General features: G+C 37.3%; 1 protein-coding gene across 2 annotated transcripts in view; it reads left to right on the top strand.

Annotated features, from left to right (window-relative positions):
- Positions 1 to 18,261, top strand: part of COL12A1 (collagen type XII alpha 1 chain) — a 123,601-nt gene that overhangs the window by 15,636 nt on the left and 89,704 nt on the right. For both annotated transcript variants that reach the window (XM_010337084.3, XM_074398044.1), the window contains exons 5-13: positions 141 to 200; positions 2,127 to 2,390; positions 2,561 to 2,725; positions 3,386 to 3,559; positions 8,271 to 8,561; positions 8,770 to 9,372; positions 10,910 to 11,182; positions 12,441 to 12,713; positions 15,724 to 15,996. In XM_010337084.3, the coding sequence (XP_010335386.2) occupies positions 141 to 200; positions 2,127 to 2,390; positions 2,561 to 2,725; positions 3,386 to 3,559; positions 8,271 to 8,561; positions 8,770 to 9,372; positions 10,910 to 11,182; positions 12,441 to 12,713; positions 15,724 to 15,996 (2,376 nt within the window). The remainder of the gene's footprint in view (positions 1 to 140; positions 201 to 2,126; positions 2,391 to 2,560; positions 2,726 to 3,385; positions 3,560 to 8,270; positions 8,562 to 8,769; positions 9,373 to 10,909; positions 11,183 to 12,440; positions 12,714 to 15,723; positions 15,997 to 18,261) is intronic.

Below are 18,261 nucleotides of genomic sequence, written 5' to 3' on the forward strand. Positions count from 1 at the left end.
TTGGCAGTATTCTCTGACCTGCTGGGCAGAGCCATACATTAAGAGACAATAGCAGAAAATAATATGATATATTTATTCTGTTTTAAAGAGAATGTTTGCTTGAGTTCATTTCCTTTTGTAATAATAAAATTTTAACTTAGTTCAAACAGGTAGTTCGACAAAGCCAGGAGAGAAGAAACCTGGAAGAACCGAGATACAAAGTGAGCATTTCTCTTACTATTTTTCTTGGATTCACAGAAGTCATAAATGTAGGATAAAGCAGATGTTACAATTATATACATAGATTGATCTTATTCCTATACTAATTTCTATAAGCTTTATCTAGAGGGAGCACAGACAATCTAAGAATAATGTATAACTAAGCCGTTACAATACCTAAGTTCTGACATTCTAAGCCAGTTTTTCCTTCTATTTACTAGATATTCTTTTTAATGGAAGTGTTTTGAAATTGTGTATATCCAAGCTTTCCTGCAGGATTTTGGCAATAGGTGAAAACAAAGCACATCTCAGGACTCAACTCATTTCTCAACAACAAACTGATAGCAGTAGGTGGTACTTAGGAACATATGAGAAATACAAGGCTGGAACATGAGAGAGATGTCCTCAGCTAGTGTTCAAAGCAGTATGATTGCCATGAAAATACTTTTCTGAGCCTATGTGTATGTTATATTCCTCTCTAGGTTATTTACATGGCCTTAGTTGATGGCATTTGTAACCTTTTTCAGAGTCTGTGTAATGCACGTCTGATAAATTGGTGCATTTGTAATCAGATGAAAGCAATTTCATTTAGTATAGATCTTGCAGTTATTAGCCTCCTTTTGTCTTATATTTCTTTGTCTGACTTATGGAGATGAATCATTACAGGGTTTCTTGGACTTCTAATTTTGTTACCTTGTAAAACTTGGATTTATGACCCAGAATGACCATAAAAATATTATAAACACAAAGGTCTCTTTATCTGGAAATATTCCCTCCAGATCACTGTTTATCATTATTTCCATTGTCTAATAATCTGATATGATGTTTATAGTATGCATTTATAATGCTAATATTTTCAATAATTAGTATTTATTTTAAATCGGACTATTATACCAAGTATTGACTTATTAATAGTCTTAAATTAACCAATTAAATAATGTGCAAAACTTATTTAAGCATACAACTTGTATTTGGCTTGCAAAATTTTCCAGGACCCTCTTCTTCTCTTCCTAGCCAAATACTTCTTTTATTAGCTACCAGCTGACTGCAAGAACAAAACTATCTTCAGAAAATTCACTTGGAATTGCATTACAAATACAGATTTTCATAAAGCCAACTTGACCTCTACCATAGAGAGAATGAAAGATAACATATTCAGTTATGAAAACTGATCATTGGATTCTAATAATTTCAGGATACCATATGGATTTTTAACTTTTGAATAAAAATAATTGTCTACCTTGTTTGTTCACTAGAAGTGGGTTTTAATTGTCAAGTTCAAAAACATTGATAATTAGGACTAGATATTTTAGCTATTTTGCATAATTTTATAGTTGTTTTTACTTCCGTTAGGCTCCCTTAGTCCTCTAGACTAACCCTAATGCAAATTTTAGACAATTATATTGAAAAGTGCAAGAGAATATTAACAAATTAGGTCTTCAACTCAATTGCACTTTCTTGAATGGTACAGCAATTATTTTGTATTTATTTGTTGATAAATACCAAGGAATAAAAACCCTTTGCTTATATTTCTTTTACATGACTTCTAAATGTTTTATAAAATTTGTACTTTTAAAGAAAAGTGAGGGTATAGTTTATAAAAATAGATAGGTTGATAGCATGAATACTTGGACTTTGTGCCCCTGGAGAGCAGATTGTAAATCTATTTATCCCTTTTTGTATTATGTCTTATATAGCAGTTTAAAGAGATCTAATTTCATGAATTCATCTTGATGAAGGCATTGAAAATGCTTCTGTGTCTTATTAGTAAAATTGTACATTCGTTTGTCCATGTGGGTGAAGAATAATCGGTGAATATGTTCTAATCAAAAGAATGATTTAAGGAACCAACATTTTTGCAATGTTAGCTTGTATTGATGAACTGATTTAGTAAAGCATCATTTACAAATATATCAAATGTATTTCAGAATGCTCTGTCAGTGCCTGGACTGATTTGGTTTTCCTTGTGGATGGCTCTTGGAGTGTGGGAAGAAATAATTTCAAGTACATTTTAGACTTTATTGCTGCTCTTGTGTCTGCTTTCGACATTGGGGAAGAGAAGACAAGAGTTGGAGTTGTTCAGTACAGCTCTGATACCAGGACTGAATTTAACTTAAATCAGTACTACCAAAGGGATGAGCTTCTTGCTGCAATTAAAACAATTCCGTATAAAGGTGGCAACACAATGACAGGTATGTGCTACAGATTTTTTTAAAGTTAAAAATGAATGAAATGTCTGTTTCAGAAAGAAATTACACATTGCCTATTACGTATGAAATATTTTTGACTTTATTCACGTAGTTTTTGACTTTGGAAAAATTGTGTAGTACAGAGTAAATGAACATGTTTCTTTTCCCTTTAGGGGATGCCATTGATTATTTAGTTAAAAATACTTTCACGGAATCTGCTGGGGCAAGAGTTGGCTTTCCTAAAGTGGCAATTATTATTACGGATGGAAAATCCCAGGATGAAGTGGAAATTCCAGCAAGAGAGCTTCGTAATGTTGGAGTTGAAGTTTTCTCCTTGGGTAGGTTAAGTTCAGTTAATTATTTCCATTTTACAGCTCCTTTCAGTATACTAGATGTTTAGGAAGATGAAAGATTGATTCCTCAATCTTTTACTGCATTTTTGTAGTGTAATATTAAAGATTTAAATTGTCTGTAAGTAAGAATTCTACTTATCCATTACCCTCATATAACTCCCTTAGCATATGTATTTAGGAAGGTGGTGTTCACATTCTTTGCCAGCTCTCTACTTTTCAAAGAATTCTGGGCCAATGATTCTAATAAAGATCCTCCTTGTATTATCATTAAGTGTTTTTTATGTGTTTCCTATATTATGTAATACTTGAAGAATTCAAAGGGCTCCAGCTTATTCAGGACTCGGGAAGAAAAAGTATTATCTTTACAGATGGCAAAGACATATGATGGTATTGTTGGGATGAGAGCCCACTCTGTTTAACTAACCATTTGTTGTCCTCTGTGGCTGGCCACTATATGTCAAATTATAAAATGTTTTTGGCATCTGTACAGTTGCAGATTTGTTATGAAGCAAAGCAATTCTGGCTTAAGACTTAATAATGATTTGAAAATATCTTCAGTTGTGAAAGATGGAAAAAATGAAGAACTTTTCCAGGTCAGTTGGCACATTTCCCATTTCAATATGTCCTTATCCTTTTGTTTTGAAGGCATTAAAGCTGCAGATGCAAAAGAACTCAAACAAATTGCCTCCACACCTTCCCTGAACCATGTTTTCAATGTGGCCAACTTTGATGCAATCGTGGGTATTCAGAATGAGATCATCTCCCAGGTGTGCTCCGGTGTTGATGAACAACTTGGTGAATTGGTTAGTGGAGAAGAAGGTGAGTAGACTGTGGAGCATTCCCCGTGTGTTAGTCCTTTCCATTGTTTGACTATGTATAGTTTTACAGTTATCTTAGAAGTAGACATATTTATTTAAATATTTCTTCTGGTGATTCTCTAATTGTATACTCTAGTGCTTAAAATTTTGGGGGGAGACAAGTTGATTTACTCTTTAAGACTCTTTTGTGTACATTGAATGTCTATCTAATTATGCTATTCTGGTAATTGCTTTAATTATCTTATACTCTGATTTAAACATTTGGGCTGGAAAGATATTTCCAATGTAAAATAATAGCAATGTTTCTATTAACTGGCTATGGACAAAGGTTTTCCCTGGTTATACTCTGCATAATGTTTTGAAAGCTTTTTTTTTTGAGATGGAGTTTCACTCTTGTTACCCAGGCTGGAGTGCAATGGCGCGATCTTGGCTCACCGCAACCTCCGCCACCTGGGTTCAAGCAATTCTCCTGCCTCAGCCTCCTAAGTAGCTGGGATTACAGGCGCGTGCCACCATGCCCAGCTAATTTTTGTATTTTTAGTAGAGACAGGGTTTCACCTTGTTGACCAGGATGGTCTCTATCTCTTGACCTCGTGATCCACCCACCTTGGCCTCCCAAAGTCCTGGGATTACAGGCTTGAGCCACCGCGCCCAGCCCATGTTTTGAAAGCTTTTAAGAATATTTCAAAGATCAGTCAGTGTAATCCTTCCATTAGAAAAATTTCCCATGTTTATTAGTTATTACTTCTAAATACATAGGAGAAAGAAAAGACACTTCAAAAGCATCCTTTTGAACATTAAAATTGTTAACCCAAAGCCTTTATCTTTTTCCATGATTGTTCTCTTCTCAGCCTGAGAATAGATAAGTGATTAAACATAAATTCTAAATAGTGACATCTTCCATTACGTAAACTCTTTAATCTTCAATCCCTGAGCATTTTGTCAATGTTCATTGGTCTCAGAACTTCTCATTACTTCATGGGCAGTAAATCTTTTCAGTTGTTTTACTGTCTAATTACTTTTTGCTCTGTATTATTATAGAATCCATCTCATTTACCTCCACTTTTCCCTGATTAGTGATTAACAAGAATCCTTTAAACACTTTAATCTTTTAAAAAATTTAGTTCTCCCTAGGGTGCAGTGGCATATATGCAAGGGTAGGCCCAACTTTTTTTCTGCTACTGTTGGAACTTTCCCTGTGTAGGAGGATGGGGCTACATCACAGGTATTCATATTTCTCTGTAGTGTCTTCTCTCTTCTGCTGGACTAGCCTGAGGCTTCTCTCTTCTACAGGGCTAGCCTGTACTGCCTCTGTATCCCTCAGGTTTGGTCAGACTTCCATGTGGCATATCTGTGTTTTCCTTCTACTACTTCCTACTTAAATAGCATATATATATATATATATATATATATATATATATATATATATATAAAATTTTAAAAATTATATTCATTTTGTATACTTTGAAGTTCAGGGGTACATGTGCAGATTTGTTACATAGATAAACTTGTTTCATGGGGGTTTGTTGTACAGATTATTTCATCACCCAGGTATTAAGCCTAGTGCCCATTAGTTATTTTTCCTGATCCTCTCCTTCCTCTTACCTTCAATAGGCCCCTTTATATCCTTGTGTTCTCATTGTTTAGCTCCCATTTATAGGCAAGAACATGTGGTATTTGGTTTTCCATTCCAGTGTTAGTTTGCTAAGGATAATGGCCTCTAGCTCCATCCATGTCCCTGCAAAGGACACGATCTTGTTCTTTTTAATGGCAGTATAGTATTCCATGGTGTGTATGTACCATATTTTCCTTATCCAGTCTACCATTGATGGGGTTTTAGGTTGATTCCAAGTCTTTGCTATTGTGAATAGTACTGCAGTGAATATATGTGTGCATATATCTTTATAATAGGATGACTTACATTTCTTTGGGTGTATACCCAGTAATAGGATTGTTGGGTCAAATGGTATTTCTGTTTTGAGGTCTTTGAGGAATTGCTGCACTGTCTTCTACAATGGCTGTACTGATTTCCACTTCCACCAACAGAAGCTTTCCTTTTTCTCCATCATCTCACCAGCTTTTGTTATTTTTGACTTTTTAATAATAGACATTCTGACTGGTGTGAGATAGAATCTCATTGTGGTTTTGATTTGCATTTTTCTAATGATCAGTGCTGTTGAGCTTTTTTTTGTGTGTGTGATTGTTGACCACATGGATGTCTTTTTTTGGAAAAGTGTCTGTTTATGCTCATTGCCCACTTTTTAATGGGGTTGTATGTTGTTTTCTTGTAAATTTGTTTATGTTCCTTATAGATACTGGATATTAGACCTTTGTTGGATGCATAGTTTGCAAAAGTTTTCTCCCATTTTGTATGTTGTCTGTTTACTCTGTTGGTAATTTCTTTTGTGTGCAGAAACGCTTTAGTTTAATTAGATCCCATTTGTCAAGTTTTGTTTTTGTTGCATTTGCTTTTGGCATCTTTGTCATGAAACCTTTGCCAGGGCTTGTGTCTTGAATGGTATTGCCTAGATTGTCTTCCAGGATTTTTACAGTTTTGGGTCTTACATTTGATCCATCTTGAGTTAATTTTTATACCTGATCTAAGGAAGAGGTCCACATTCAGTCTTCTTCATATGGCTAGCCAGTTATCCGAGCACCATTTATTGAATAGGGAGTACTTTCCACATTGCTTGTTCTTGTCAGGTTTGTTGAATATCAGATGGTTGTAGGTGTTCAGTCCTATTTCTGGATTTTTTGTTCTGTACCATTGGTTTATGTGTCTGTTTTGGTACCATTACTATGCTGTTTTGGTTACTGCAGCCCTGTAGAATAGTTTGAAGTCAGATAGCATGACGCTTCCAGCTTTGTTCTTTTTGCTTAGGAGTGCCTTGGATATTCAGACTTTTTTTTGTTCCATATGAAATTTAAAATAGTCATTTCTAGTTCTGTGAAAAATCTCAATGGTAGTTTAATAGGAATAGTGGTCAGTCTATAAATTGCTTTTGGCAGTATGACCATTTTAATGATACTTATTCTATGAGCATGGAATGTTTTTCAATTGTCATCTCTGATTTCTTTGAGCAGTGGTTTGTAGTTCTCTTTGTAGAGCTATTTCACCTATCAATTTAGCTGTATTCCTTGGTATTTTATTCTTTTATTCACAACTCCCATTCTGAATGGGAGTTCATTCCTGATTTGGCTCTCACCTTGACTGTTGTGTATAGGAAAGCTAGCAATTTTTGTACATTGATTTTGTATCCTGAGACTTTGCTAAAGTTGTTTATCAACTTAAGAAGCTTTGGGCTGAGAATATGCAGTTTTCTAGATATAGGATTATGTCATCTGCAAACAGGGATAGTTTGACTTTCTTTCTTCATATTTGGTTGCCTTTTATTTCTTTTTCTTGCTTGATTGCTCAGGCCAGAAATTCCAATACTATGTTGAATAGGAGTGGTGAGAAAGGGCAACCCCGTCTTGTGCTGGTTTTCAAGAGAAATGCTCCCAGCTTATACCCATTCAGGATAAACACCATTTTCATGGGCTAAATCTGATAGCCTTTTTGAAGAGGTGATATGTAAATTTGTGCCTGTTTTTACACACACTTCTTGAAGGTTGACTTGTATAATATTAGAAATGTATCTTCTAGGAAGTTGTTTCCATTGACAAATCCAGAATTTTGATATTGTCTGAAATATCTTAAAATACTTTATGTTAACTGTTAAATGCATGACTATGTTCTACGCTGAGTAAGGATCACAATTTTTTAGAGGATTGATATTTATGTGTCAATATACATGTTAGAAGCTATTGTTTATCCTCTGTTAGGTGGCACTGTGAACATAGTTGAACTTTTCTTCTTACCCTGAAACTTGTTTAAAATTATAAGAACCTGTCATTTGGCCAGGTGCCGTGGCTCATACCTGTAATCCCAGCACTTTGGGAGGCCAAGGCAGGTGGATCATGAGGTCAGAAGATTGAAACCATCCTGGCCAACATGGTGAAATCCCGTTTCTAAAAAAAAAAAAATATATACAAAAATTAGCTGGGCATGGTAGTGCATGCCTGTAGTCCCAGCTACTTGGAGGCTGAGGCAGGAGAATTGCTTGAACCGAGGAGGTAGAGGCTGCAATGAGCTGAGATCGTGCCACTGCACTCCAGCCTGGTGACAGAGCAAGACTCCATCTCAAAAACAAAAACAAAAACAAAAACAAAAAATTCCTGTCATTTAAAAACTGCTAAATGCTTTCTCTTTCTTGGCATATTATAAAGTATTTTTAAAGATTACCCTTTTATAATGTTATTAAAAGAGAAAAACTTCCTAAAGAATTGAATGAAGCACTGATTTAACAAATATTTATCAAGTACCTACTTTGGTACTTGAAAATGAAGATAATGAGTGAATACCAAAACTAGAATGGAAATCTTGGTTTCAGAGAAGAAGGCATGAAGTGTCATAACATTAATTTCTTCCAAATACATTTTTATTGCATTAACCCATTAACTTGTCAGCAATTTGACTAAAAGCCAAGTGTTGAGTCTCTTTTGGTTTGATAGGGACACATAAAACTGGGGACTGAGGAGGGTATTGGGCAAATCTTCTCAATGCATTCAGGATTAATTTGAATAAGGAGATTTGAAGGTCCAAACCTAAAGACCAAATTAATAAGGTTACATCTCACTGTTATTAATCACTATCTATTGTAACTTTTTAGTTGTTGAGCCTCCTTCAAATTTGATTGCCATGGAAGTCTCTTCAAAATACATTAAGCTAAGTTGGAATCCATCTCCTAGTCCAGTGACTGGCTACAAAGTCATCCTCACACCAATGACTGCAGGAAGCCGACAGCATGCTCTGAGTGTGGGGCCTCAGACAACCACGCTCAGTGTTCGTGACCTCTCAGCAGACACAGAATACCAGATCAGCGTTTCTGCCATGAAGGGAATGACATCCAGTGAACCCATTTCAATAATGGAGAAGACTCAGCCTATGAAAGTACAAGTGGGTAAGTTAATGTGTGCATCATTGTGTTTGGATTATGTGAAGATTTGTTTGACAGAATGCCTTACTTGTTTAGACTTAGTTTTGAATGAAATATTTGCAATAGTTTTTTTTTTTTTTAAGAAGTATGTTTTCTAAGAAAGCTAGATATGTATATTTTAATGGTTAACTAATATGTATTGAAGTTTAACCTACTTTTTTTCTCTTTACAGAATGCTCACGTGGTGTGGATATAAAAGCCGATATTGTATTTTTGGTTGATGGTTCCTATAGCATTGGGATTGCAAACTTCGTTAAAGTTAGAGCCTTTTTGGAAGTTCTCGTAAAAAGTTTTGAAATTTCGCCGAATCGGGTCCAGATTAGTCTTGTTCAGTACAGCCGGGATCCTCACACTGAGTTCACTTTGAAAAAATTCACCAAAGTTGAAGATATAATTGATGCAATAAACAACTTCCCTTACAGAGGAGGATCTACGAATACTGGCAAAGCAATGACTTATGTCAGAGAGAAAATATTTGTGCCTAGTAAGGGATCAAGAAGCAATGTACCAAAGGTCATGATTCTTATCACAGATGGGAAATCATCAGATGCTTTCAGAGATCCTGCGATAAAACTAAGGAATTCAGATGTTGAAATCTTCGCTGTTGGTGTGAAGGATGCCGTTCGCTCAGAATTGGAGGCTATCGCCTCTCCTCCTGCAGAGACCCATGTGTTCACAGTGGAAGATTTTGATGCTTTTCAGAGGATATCTTTTGAACTCACACAGTCTATCTGCCTTAGAATTGAGCAAGAATTGGCAGCTATAAAGAAGAAAGGTTAGTAGACTTTGAGAGTGAAAGTTACTTCCTCATGAACAAAGCATTTTTTGTTCTAAAATTGTGGATAACATGCTTCTTCAATTCTTTTTATAGACAAAAAAAGTAACTTTCCTATGTTATTGAAAACTATTAAACTTAGTTTACTTAGCTCTGAGATATGACTTTCTCCTGGGAATGGATCATATTTTAGTTGGTGAAAAAGCTGTTTACTCATAAGAGTCATGAGATGTTTCTGTTCCTAGATCCTCAAGCAGGTTTAGGAACAAGTTTTATCATATGTATGTGTCATTTACAATCTAAATCTCATGTATGGGGTGTTCACTATGTGCTGGGTACTGAGCTGGGTCCTTCAACTCAAAGGTGACAAGAATACAGTCCTACACCTTTGGATTCTTTTTATGCATTTCCTTTCCTGGATCATTTTGGGCATCATTTCTCACATCTGGAATTCCCTATCTTCTTTTCTTTCTTTGTCTGAAATCTGCTCCTCAATGTTTATTTAAAGTCCCATCCTTTTCATTAAGCCTTCCTAAACTGTAACTGTCCTGGTCACTACCACACTATCATTTTCACTCAGCTGGCTTTCCTCCTATGTACTCCTTTTTGTTTTTAATTTATTGTTGAGACAGAGTCTCACTCTGTCACTTAGGCTGGAGTGCAGTGGTGCAATCTCAGCTTGCTGCATGCAACATCTTCCCTCCCCAGTTCAAGCAATTCTCTCATGTCAGCCTCCCCGGTAGCTGGAACTACAGGTGTGTGCCACCAGGCCCAGCTAATTTTTGTGTGTTTAATTTTTTTTTTTTTTTTGGTAAAAACGGGGTTTCACCATGTTGGCCAGTCTGGTCTCGAACTCCTGACCTCAGATGATCCACCTGCCTCAGTCTCCCAAAGTGCTGAGATTATAGGTGCGAGCCCCCATGCCCTTCCTGCTTTTGTTGTTGTTGTTAATAATGTTGCATCCTCTTGTCTCTCCAGTTTGATTGTGTGTCCCCCTAAGGATATACTGTATGTGTTAAATGTTGCCTCTTTCTATGATTTAGTTTAATAACTGCTTAGTTTAAGAAATATTTTGTTGTTGGGAAAAATTCCTTAATTTTTACTTTGAAGTATTTGTCTACAAACCACCAAAGGTTAATATTTAAGTACCAGGGATGAATGAGAAAATGTGGATGGTGCGTTTGAGGTCTACTATGGTTTAAATATTCCTGCTGTGAACTAAGCCATTCTATTACTACCGCTTTAAGAATCTCAAAATTCATATTCAAATTTAATAGCTTACTTAAATAACAGAAGTTAGTATTATGGATAGTCAAGGTGAATAATCAAGATCGCTTATTGGGTTGTAACTTGGGGGGCTTTCTCTCAGTGATCAAGTATAGATGAGGTGCTCAGTACAGTGGTCTCAATGAACACTATTCTTCCAAATGAATATAAGCCATTTTATAAACATTAATTATTGGGTACATTTTTGTTTTATAGTTTCAAAAAATTTTAACTGTCCTTTTTGTTGTTGTTGTTTGTTTGTTTTAAAAAGCTTACATCCCTCCAAAGGATCTTAGTTTTTCAGAAGTGACTTCTTACAGTTTCAAAACCAACTGGTCTCCAGCTGGAGAAAATGTTTTTTCATATCACATCACCTACAAGGAAGCGACTGGGGATGAGGAGGTCACCGTGGTGGAGCCAGCATCGAGTACCAGTGTTGTTCTCAGCAACCTGAAGCCAGAGACCCTGTATTTGGTCAATGTGACTGCGGAGTATGAGGACGGCTTCAGCATTCCCTTAGCTGGAGAGGAGACCACCGCAGAAGGTGTGAGGGGGTTTCTGTCACTGTTTTTCAAAAACGAATAATTTATTGCAGTACAAAGTTACAGTTTGTAATAACCATCTGCTTTACAGTTCAGAATTGCCAATGCCTTTGTAAGAGTTGGCATCTTTTTTTTTTTTTTTTTGAGACGGAGTTTCACTCTTGTTACCCAGGCTGGAGTGCAATGGCGCCATCTCGGCTCACCGCAACCTCCGCCTCCTGGGTTCAGGCAATTCTCCTGCCTCAGCCTCCCGAGTAGCTGGGATTACAGGCACGAGCCACCATGCCCAGCTAATTTTTAGTATTTTCAGTAGAGACAGGGTTTCACCATGTTGACCAGGATGGTCTCGATCTCTTGACCTCGTGATCCACCCGCCTCGGCCTCCCAAAGTGCTGGGATTACAGGCTTCAGCCACTGCACCCAGCGATGCGTTGAATTTTTAAGTAAACTTCAAAATGTCTGTGAGTACCAGGCATGTTGTACTGGCCTTCACCCCAGTGGATTGAGAAGACAGTGACCTGTAGGTCATCTTTCCTGAATATGTTGTCCATATAGACAGTTGGCCCCATTGAACAAGAAGGTTATTTAAACATGTTTACTAAACACAAAACCAAATGATGTTCTCATCTGAGCTTAATGAAAAATACATTTAAAATTATGAGTCTGTGAGTGTTACCCATAGTGCACCTTAGCTTTAAGATGTAGATCTAATGAGCATTTAGTGAGTACCTATTCTCTCCTTGTTCCATCCCATGTGTGGTCCGATTATTCTCCAAGTCAAGTGACTATACAGATAAAAAGCTAGTGTGGGACGGGCTGGATAAGACAGTTTTGTTGGGTGGGTAGATATGTAGAGCTGGGTGTTAGGTGTTATTTTCCTAGTTTTGTGAGAAAATGTAGTAAAAGTGAAAGTCTCAGCTGCTTACGTTCAAAGAAATGAATTATTTTTATTCTTGAAGCTTATAGCAGTATAAATTTAGCATTTGATAGAATATGATTTTAAAAGTTTTATATGTATCTTTAATTAAAAAATTAACAGTACATAGTTTCTGGATATTGTAGGATACATATTTGCTGCTTCAGAATTTAGTTCATCTCTGGCTAAATGAATACAGAAACCAAGATGTTTGCAAATCAGTTACTCATGGATTTCTTTAGAGAAATGGGATAGTTAATAATAAAAAACTAGTTTTTTGTATTTTTCTTATAAAGTCAGTCAATTTATGTTTTAACATCTGTTTTTCTTTTTTTTAATTTCAGTAAAAGGAGCACCTCGAAACCTAAAGGTGACGGATGAGACTACAGATAGTTTTAAAATTACCTGGACTCAAGCTCCAGGGAGAGTTTTAAGATATCGAATTATATATAGACCAGTTGCTGGTGGAGAAAGCAGAGAAGTTACTACCCCACCCAATCAGAGGAGAAGAACGCTGGAGAACTTGATTCCAGACACAAAATATGAAGTATCTGTAATTCCTGAATATTTCTCAGGACCTGGTTCTCCATTAACTGGAAATGCAGCCACTGAAGAAGGTAACGGAAATAAGCTTATCATATTGTGACAATCAAACTCTTAGATTAGAGGAGAAAATTGGGACAACTATCCAGATAAGAAACTCATGAGACACTTTGTTTCAATTATTTAAGTATGTTAGACTATAGTCCTTTTAGACTTATTTTTTTAACTTAATCATGATATTATATACTGTGTCAAAAAATTTAATTAATTAATTAATTAATTAATTATTTTTGAGATGGAGTCTCCCACTGTTGCCCATGCTGGAGTGCAGTGGATTGATCTCGGTTCACTGCAGCCTCTGCCTCCCGGGTTCAAGTGATTCTCCTGCCTCAGCCTCCCAAGTAGCTGGGACTACAGGCACATGAAACCACATCCAGCTAATTTTTGTATTTTTAGTAGAGACGGGTTTTTACCATGTTGGCCAGGCTGGTCTCAAACTCCTGACCTCAGGTTATCACCTTGGTCTTCCAAAGTGCTGGGATTACAGGTGTGAGCTACTGCACCCAACTTTGTGTCAACAGAGTTTAAATGCTATGATAAAGCCTCAATATTCTTTTATAAATAATATTAAATGTTTTAGTTTAAATTGAAGGATGACTAGGAATTAAAAATTTGCTATGCACCATTGAAATAGAAGATTTACTTCTTCAGAAAAATTTTTAAACATTAACTTGTTTTCCTTTAAATGCAATGATTAGGATCCCAGGATACATTCTGATATTTGTTGAAATTATTAATGTTTAATATATGATTTCATTGGTGAAAAATAAGGCATTCATAATTTTCCATTTTATTTCCTAGCTGTAATGTTTTAAAAATAGCAGTAATGATGCTAAGAACACTTTAGCAATAATGAAAAGTTACTGAGTACCTGTCTGGTGTCAGGTTATATATAAAGGGCTTTTCACATATATTGTTTAATCCCTGCATAGACTTTATGTTATTATTATTATCATCTCAGCTTTATAAGAGAATTGAGGCTGAGGAAATTAAATAATAACTCAAGACCACATAGCTAATAAGTGAGTTTTTGGATTTTACGGCCCTACTGCAGACATTTACAAGGAGTATCCATTATAGCTTGGTCTGCATCACCCTTCTCCGTCCCACCAACCTCCCTCCCTCTGCATCACTCTCCTTACTCCCACTGCCTTCCTCTCCGGCCTCCCTTTGCATCACTCTCCCTCCTTCTACTATATCACTCTCCATCCTCCCACTGCATCTGTCTCCCTCCTTCCACTGCATCTCTCTCCCTCCTTCCACTGCATCTGTCTCCCTCTTCCTATTGCATCACTCTCCCTCCTCCCACTACATCTCTCTTCCTCCTTCCACTGCATCACTCTCCCTCCTCCCACTGCATCTCTCTCCTGCCTCCCACTGCATCTCTCTCCCTCCTTCCACTGCATCACTCTCCCTCCTCCCACTGCATCACTCTCCCTCCTCCCACTGCATCTGTCTTCCTCCTCCTACTGCATCACTCTCCCTTCTCCCACTGCATCTCTCTCCCTCCTTCCACTGCATCACTCTGCCTCCTCCCACTGCATGTCTCTCCCTCCTCCCACTGCATCTCTCTCCCCCTCCCACTGCATCTCTCTCCCCCTCCCACTCCATCACTCCCCCTCCTCCCACTGCATCTCTCTCCCTCCTCCCACTGCATCTCTCTCCCTCCTTTCACTGCATCTGTCTCCCTCCACCCACTGCATCTCTCTCCCACCTCCCACTACATCTCTCTCCCTTCTTCCACTGCATCACTGTCCCTCCTCCCACTGCATCACTTTCCCTCCCTTCCACTGCATCACTCTTCCTGCTCCCACAGCTTCACTCTCCTCTCTTCCCCCTGCAACCTAGCTCATTAGCCTCTTCTGCTATAGAGTCTTTCTCTTTTCACCTGCTTTCTTCCTCCTTTCTTTCATTGGTGAAGTATGATGACTTCATTGTCTTTCTTGCTGAGAGGCTAGGGCTATTTGTGCTGGGCACCATAATGTGATCCAATAACTCTTTATCTTTCTATTTTCTGGAGTAAAACTGACTGGCTTTTATGTGCTCAGTGGAGAGTAATATAGGGCTGGGTTTCTTAGGACCCTTCAAAAAAGACAAGACAAATCTACAAGGAAAGTCATTAAATAGCAGACATCACAGCTGCAAATGGATGGGTGGTCCCTTGGGATTTGTACCAAAGGCTGGCTCTCACGTAGGCTGTTTTTTCTCTTACTTTTTTTTTTCTGAGACAGAGTCTCACTCTGTTGCCAGGCACCAGGCTGGAGTGCAGTGGCACAATCTTGTCTCACTGCAACCTCCGCCTCCTGGGTTCAAGCAATTCTTCTGCCTCAGCCTCCCAATGGGACTACAGGCGCATGCCACCACGCCCAGCTAATTTTTGTATTTTTAGTAGAGACGGGGTTTCACTATGTTGGCCAGGATGGTCTCGATCTTTTGACCTCGTGATCCACCCGCCTCAGCCACCCAAAGTGCTGGGATTACATGCTTGAGCCACCGCGCCTGGCCTCTTACTTTTTTTTTTTTTTTTTTTTCACCCCAGTGACAGCATTATGTTTATAATTATCATTTTTATTATGTCAGAACTAGTTCCTGGGTGTTACCATTAGATGTTCATAGCATTGTACTGATTAACTGTTTTACTGAAGGTTTCTTAGAGGAATGAAAATGTACATTGTAATACTAATCAGTGTGTATACATTTTACAGTGCTTTCTTCCACGTTGAGTGAAATACGGGAAACTATTTTATAGGAAATATTCTAACGTGAAAGATTTTACATGGAATATTTTAATCTTTGTAAACACAGAAAAGGGATTGGATGTCCATCCCCTTGTTTCTACTAACATATAGGGTCTGATTTAGAGATGTCTAAGCTTTCTTGGCTAGCCAACAGTTAAAATTTCATTGTCTCACCCAGGATATAAATTTGATGTCATACACATGCATATATAAGGTAACTAAGTGTTTTTCAAGTCGTTTTTTATTAAATAATGGATTTTGATGATGTTGTCATTTTTTAATGAAGTTAGAGGGAATCCAAGAGACTTAAGAGTTTCTGACCCAACGACATCTACTATGAAATTATCTTGGAGTGCAGCACCCGGAAAAGTGAAACAGTATCTCGTCACATATACCCCGGTGGCAGGGAGTGAAACTCAAGAGGTCACTGTGAGGGGAGATAAAACCAGTACGGTGCTGCAGGGATTGAAGGAAGGGACACAATATGCCTTATCTGTGACAGCCTTGTATGCGTCTGGGGCTGGAGATGCCCTCTTTGGTGAAGGAACAACACTTGAAGGTAATTACTATTATATTTTCTGAAAATCTGGGAACTTGTTTGTGGTTCTGCCTCTAAGAAGCTTAGAATGTTTTCAGAGAATGAATCTAGAAGTGTGCAATCCTTTCTCTTAAAAAGAATGTATATTGAAAAATAACCATAAAGCTGTCTGTTATTCAGAGATGTAGAATGTAAGCAACTGAAGAAATTAAATTTGATTAGGAAGAAGTGCCTTGGGGAGCTGAATGCATAATAGCCAAAGAAATGTGTTTACAGTTCCAGGAATTGGTTAATAGGAGAATAGGTTTATGACATTCAGAGTGGGAAGAGACCTTGGGAAACATCTACGAAGGAGGAAAGTTTGGATTGCCTAAGTTTATGCAGCTAGTTCTATCTTTCAGGTCCAGATAAGAGCCATTTTCTGACTTTCATTCAAGTGCTCTTTTCATTTGCCATGTGTAAAAGCTCAAGAAGTGTAAGAACCCAAGTTTCTATTTGCTTTATAAGTGGTTTCTGAAATTCAGTTCTGTATTAGATGTTCAAAGTGACTGCGATAAAGTACTTAGTAAGAAACATCAACAAGACTGGGGCAGTTTCGTTGGTTCTCTAGAGTTAATTGTCAGAGGCCTTTATATTTTTTAGGATCTTTTGAGATATAATTGCAGCTTAGGTTTAACCCACCACAGCTAGTAAGTAAATAATGTAAGGGAAAGAAAATACACATTTATTTGAACAGCAATGAGAATGGATTGTAATGCTAAAAATCCTTTGATGTTGACTCAGTCTTATAGTCGGGGGCCTACATGGACGATCAGCAATAGCTTCCCTTCTCTTTATCATCATATTTTATATGACTTATTTTAAATGATTATAGGAAGAAAATGAATCTGAAGTATCTTGTAATATGAAATCACAGTGACTAAGCAAAATGTCCATCAAAGTTGATGGATCCAGGAGCTTGGAAGGTTGTAGATATTGTAATTAGCAAGACAAGGCATACAATAGGCAGTTCTTAGCAACTTTAAGACTTAAGAATGAAAAACAAGTAAGTTAAAAACATCTAATCAAAATAATAGTGATTGCTGGCACGGTGGCTCATGCCTGTAATCCCAACACTTTGGGAGACCGACGTGGGTGGATCACCTGAGGTCAGGAGTTTGAGACCAGCCTGGCCAACATGGTGAAACCTCATCTCTACTAAATACAAAAAATTAGCTGGGTGTGGTGGTGCCTGTAATCCCAGATACTTGGGAAACTGAGGCAGGAGAATCACTTGAACTTGGGAGGCAGAGGTTACAGTGAGCCGAGATTGTGCCATTGCACTGCAGCCTTGGCATCAGGAGTGAAACTCTGTCTCAAAAAAAAAAAAAAATGATCAAGAGTTAAATTCCCATAGTCCATGAAATCTGTTTCTAGAAAAAGGTTTAAATAAAAGATTAAATACCTGTATGTAAAGTACCTACAATCAGAAAAGTACTGGTTGTACTACTTAGCTGTGTGACCTGGAGTGAACCTTTAATCCCTCTGAGCCTTAGTTTATTCATCTATAAAGAGGGGATAATTATCCTCCCTCTTTCCTCCCAGAGTTATTGTTGAGATCAAAGAGGAGAATGTAAGTGAAACTCATTGGAAACTGTAAAATACTACTATATATATATAAAATTCATCAAGAGGAAATAGCTTATTAACTTTTGATCTGGTATCTAAAAGCACAATTATCTCTTGATATACTCAGGGTTGTGGTGGGATTGGTTCCAAGACTACTGTATATACCAAAATCTCCTGGATACACCAAAGTCCTCTCATACTTAAGTCCCACAGTTGGCCAGAGGAAACCCATGTATGTGAAAAGCTTGCCCCCCACCCCCATATAGGTGGGTTTCACATCCTGGGAATACTGTATTTTTCATCTGCATTTGGTTGAAATAAATTTGCATATAAGTGGACCCTCACAGTGCAAACCCATGTTGTCAACTGTATAGCTTTAGTATTTCAAATATAATTGGTGACACAAAAGTTTTGAAAAAAATAAGTGGAGACAGAAATTGCCTTAAGTACACAGACATAATCCAAATAACAAAAGCATGTGATCTTTATAATCTGGGGCAACATCCAGAGTTTTGGAGATATCTGTCCTTTTCTTTGGACATCTGAAGTTCTGTTTCCACAAACTTTTAGCATCAGTTGATCATATGATTTTTTTAGAGGACAAACTTTCACTCTTTATTTTTTACAGGATAGATATAGAATATATTTGTGAAATTTTCTTCTCTTTTTTTTTTTTTT

Source organism: Saimiri boliviensis, chromosome 4 (assembly GCF_048565385.1).
Source record: "Saimiri boliviensis isolate mSaiBol1 chromosome 4, mSaiBol1.pri, whole genome shotgun sequence".
Lineage (NCBI taxonomy): Eukaryota > Metazoa > Chordata > Mammalia > Primates > Cebidae > Saimiri > Saimiri boliviensis.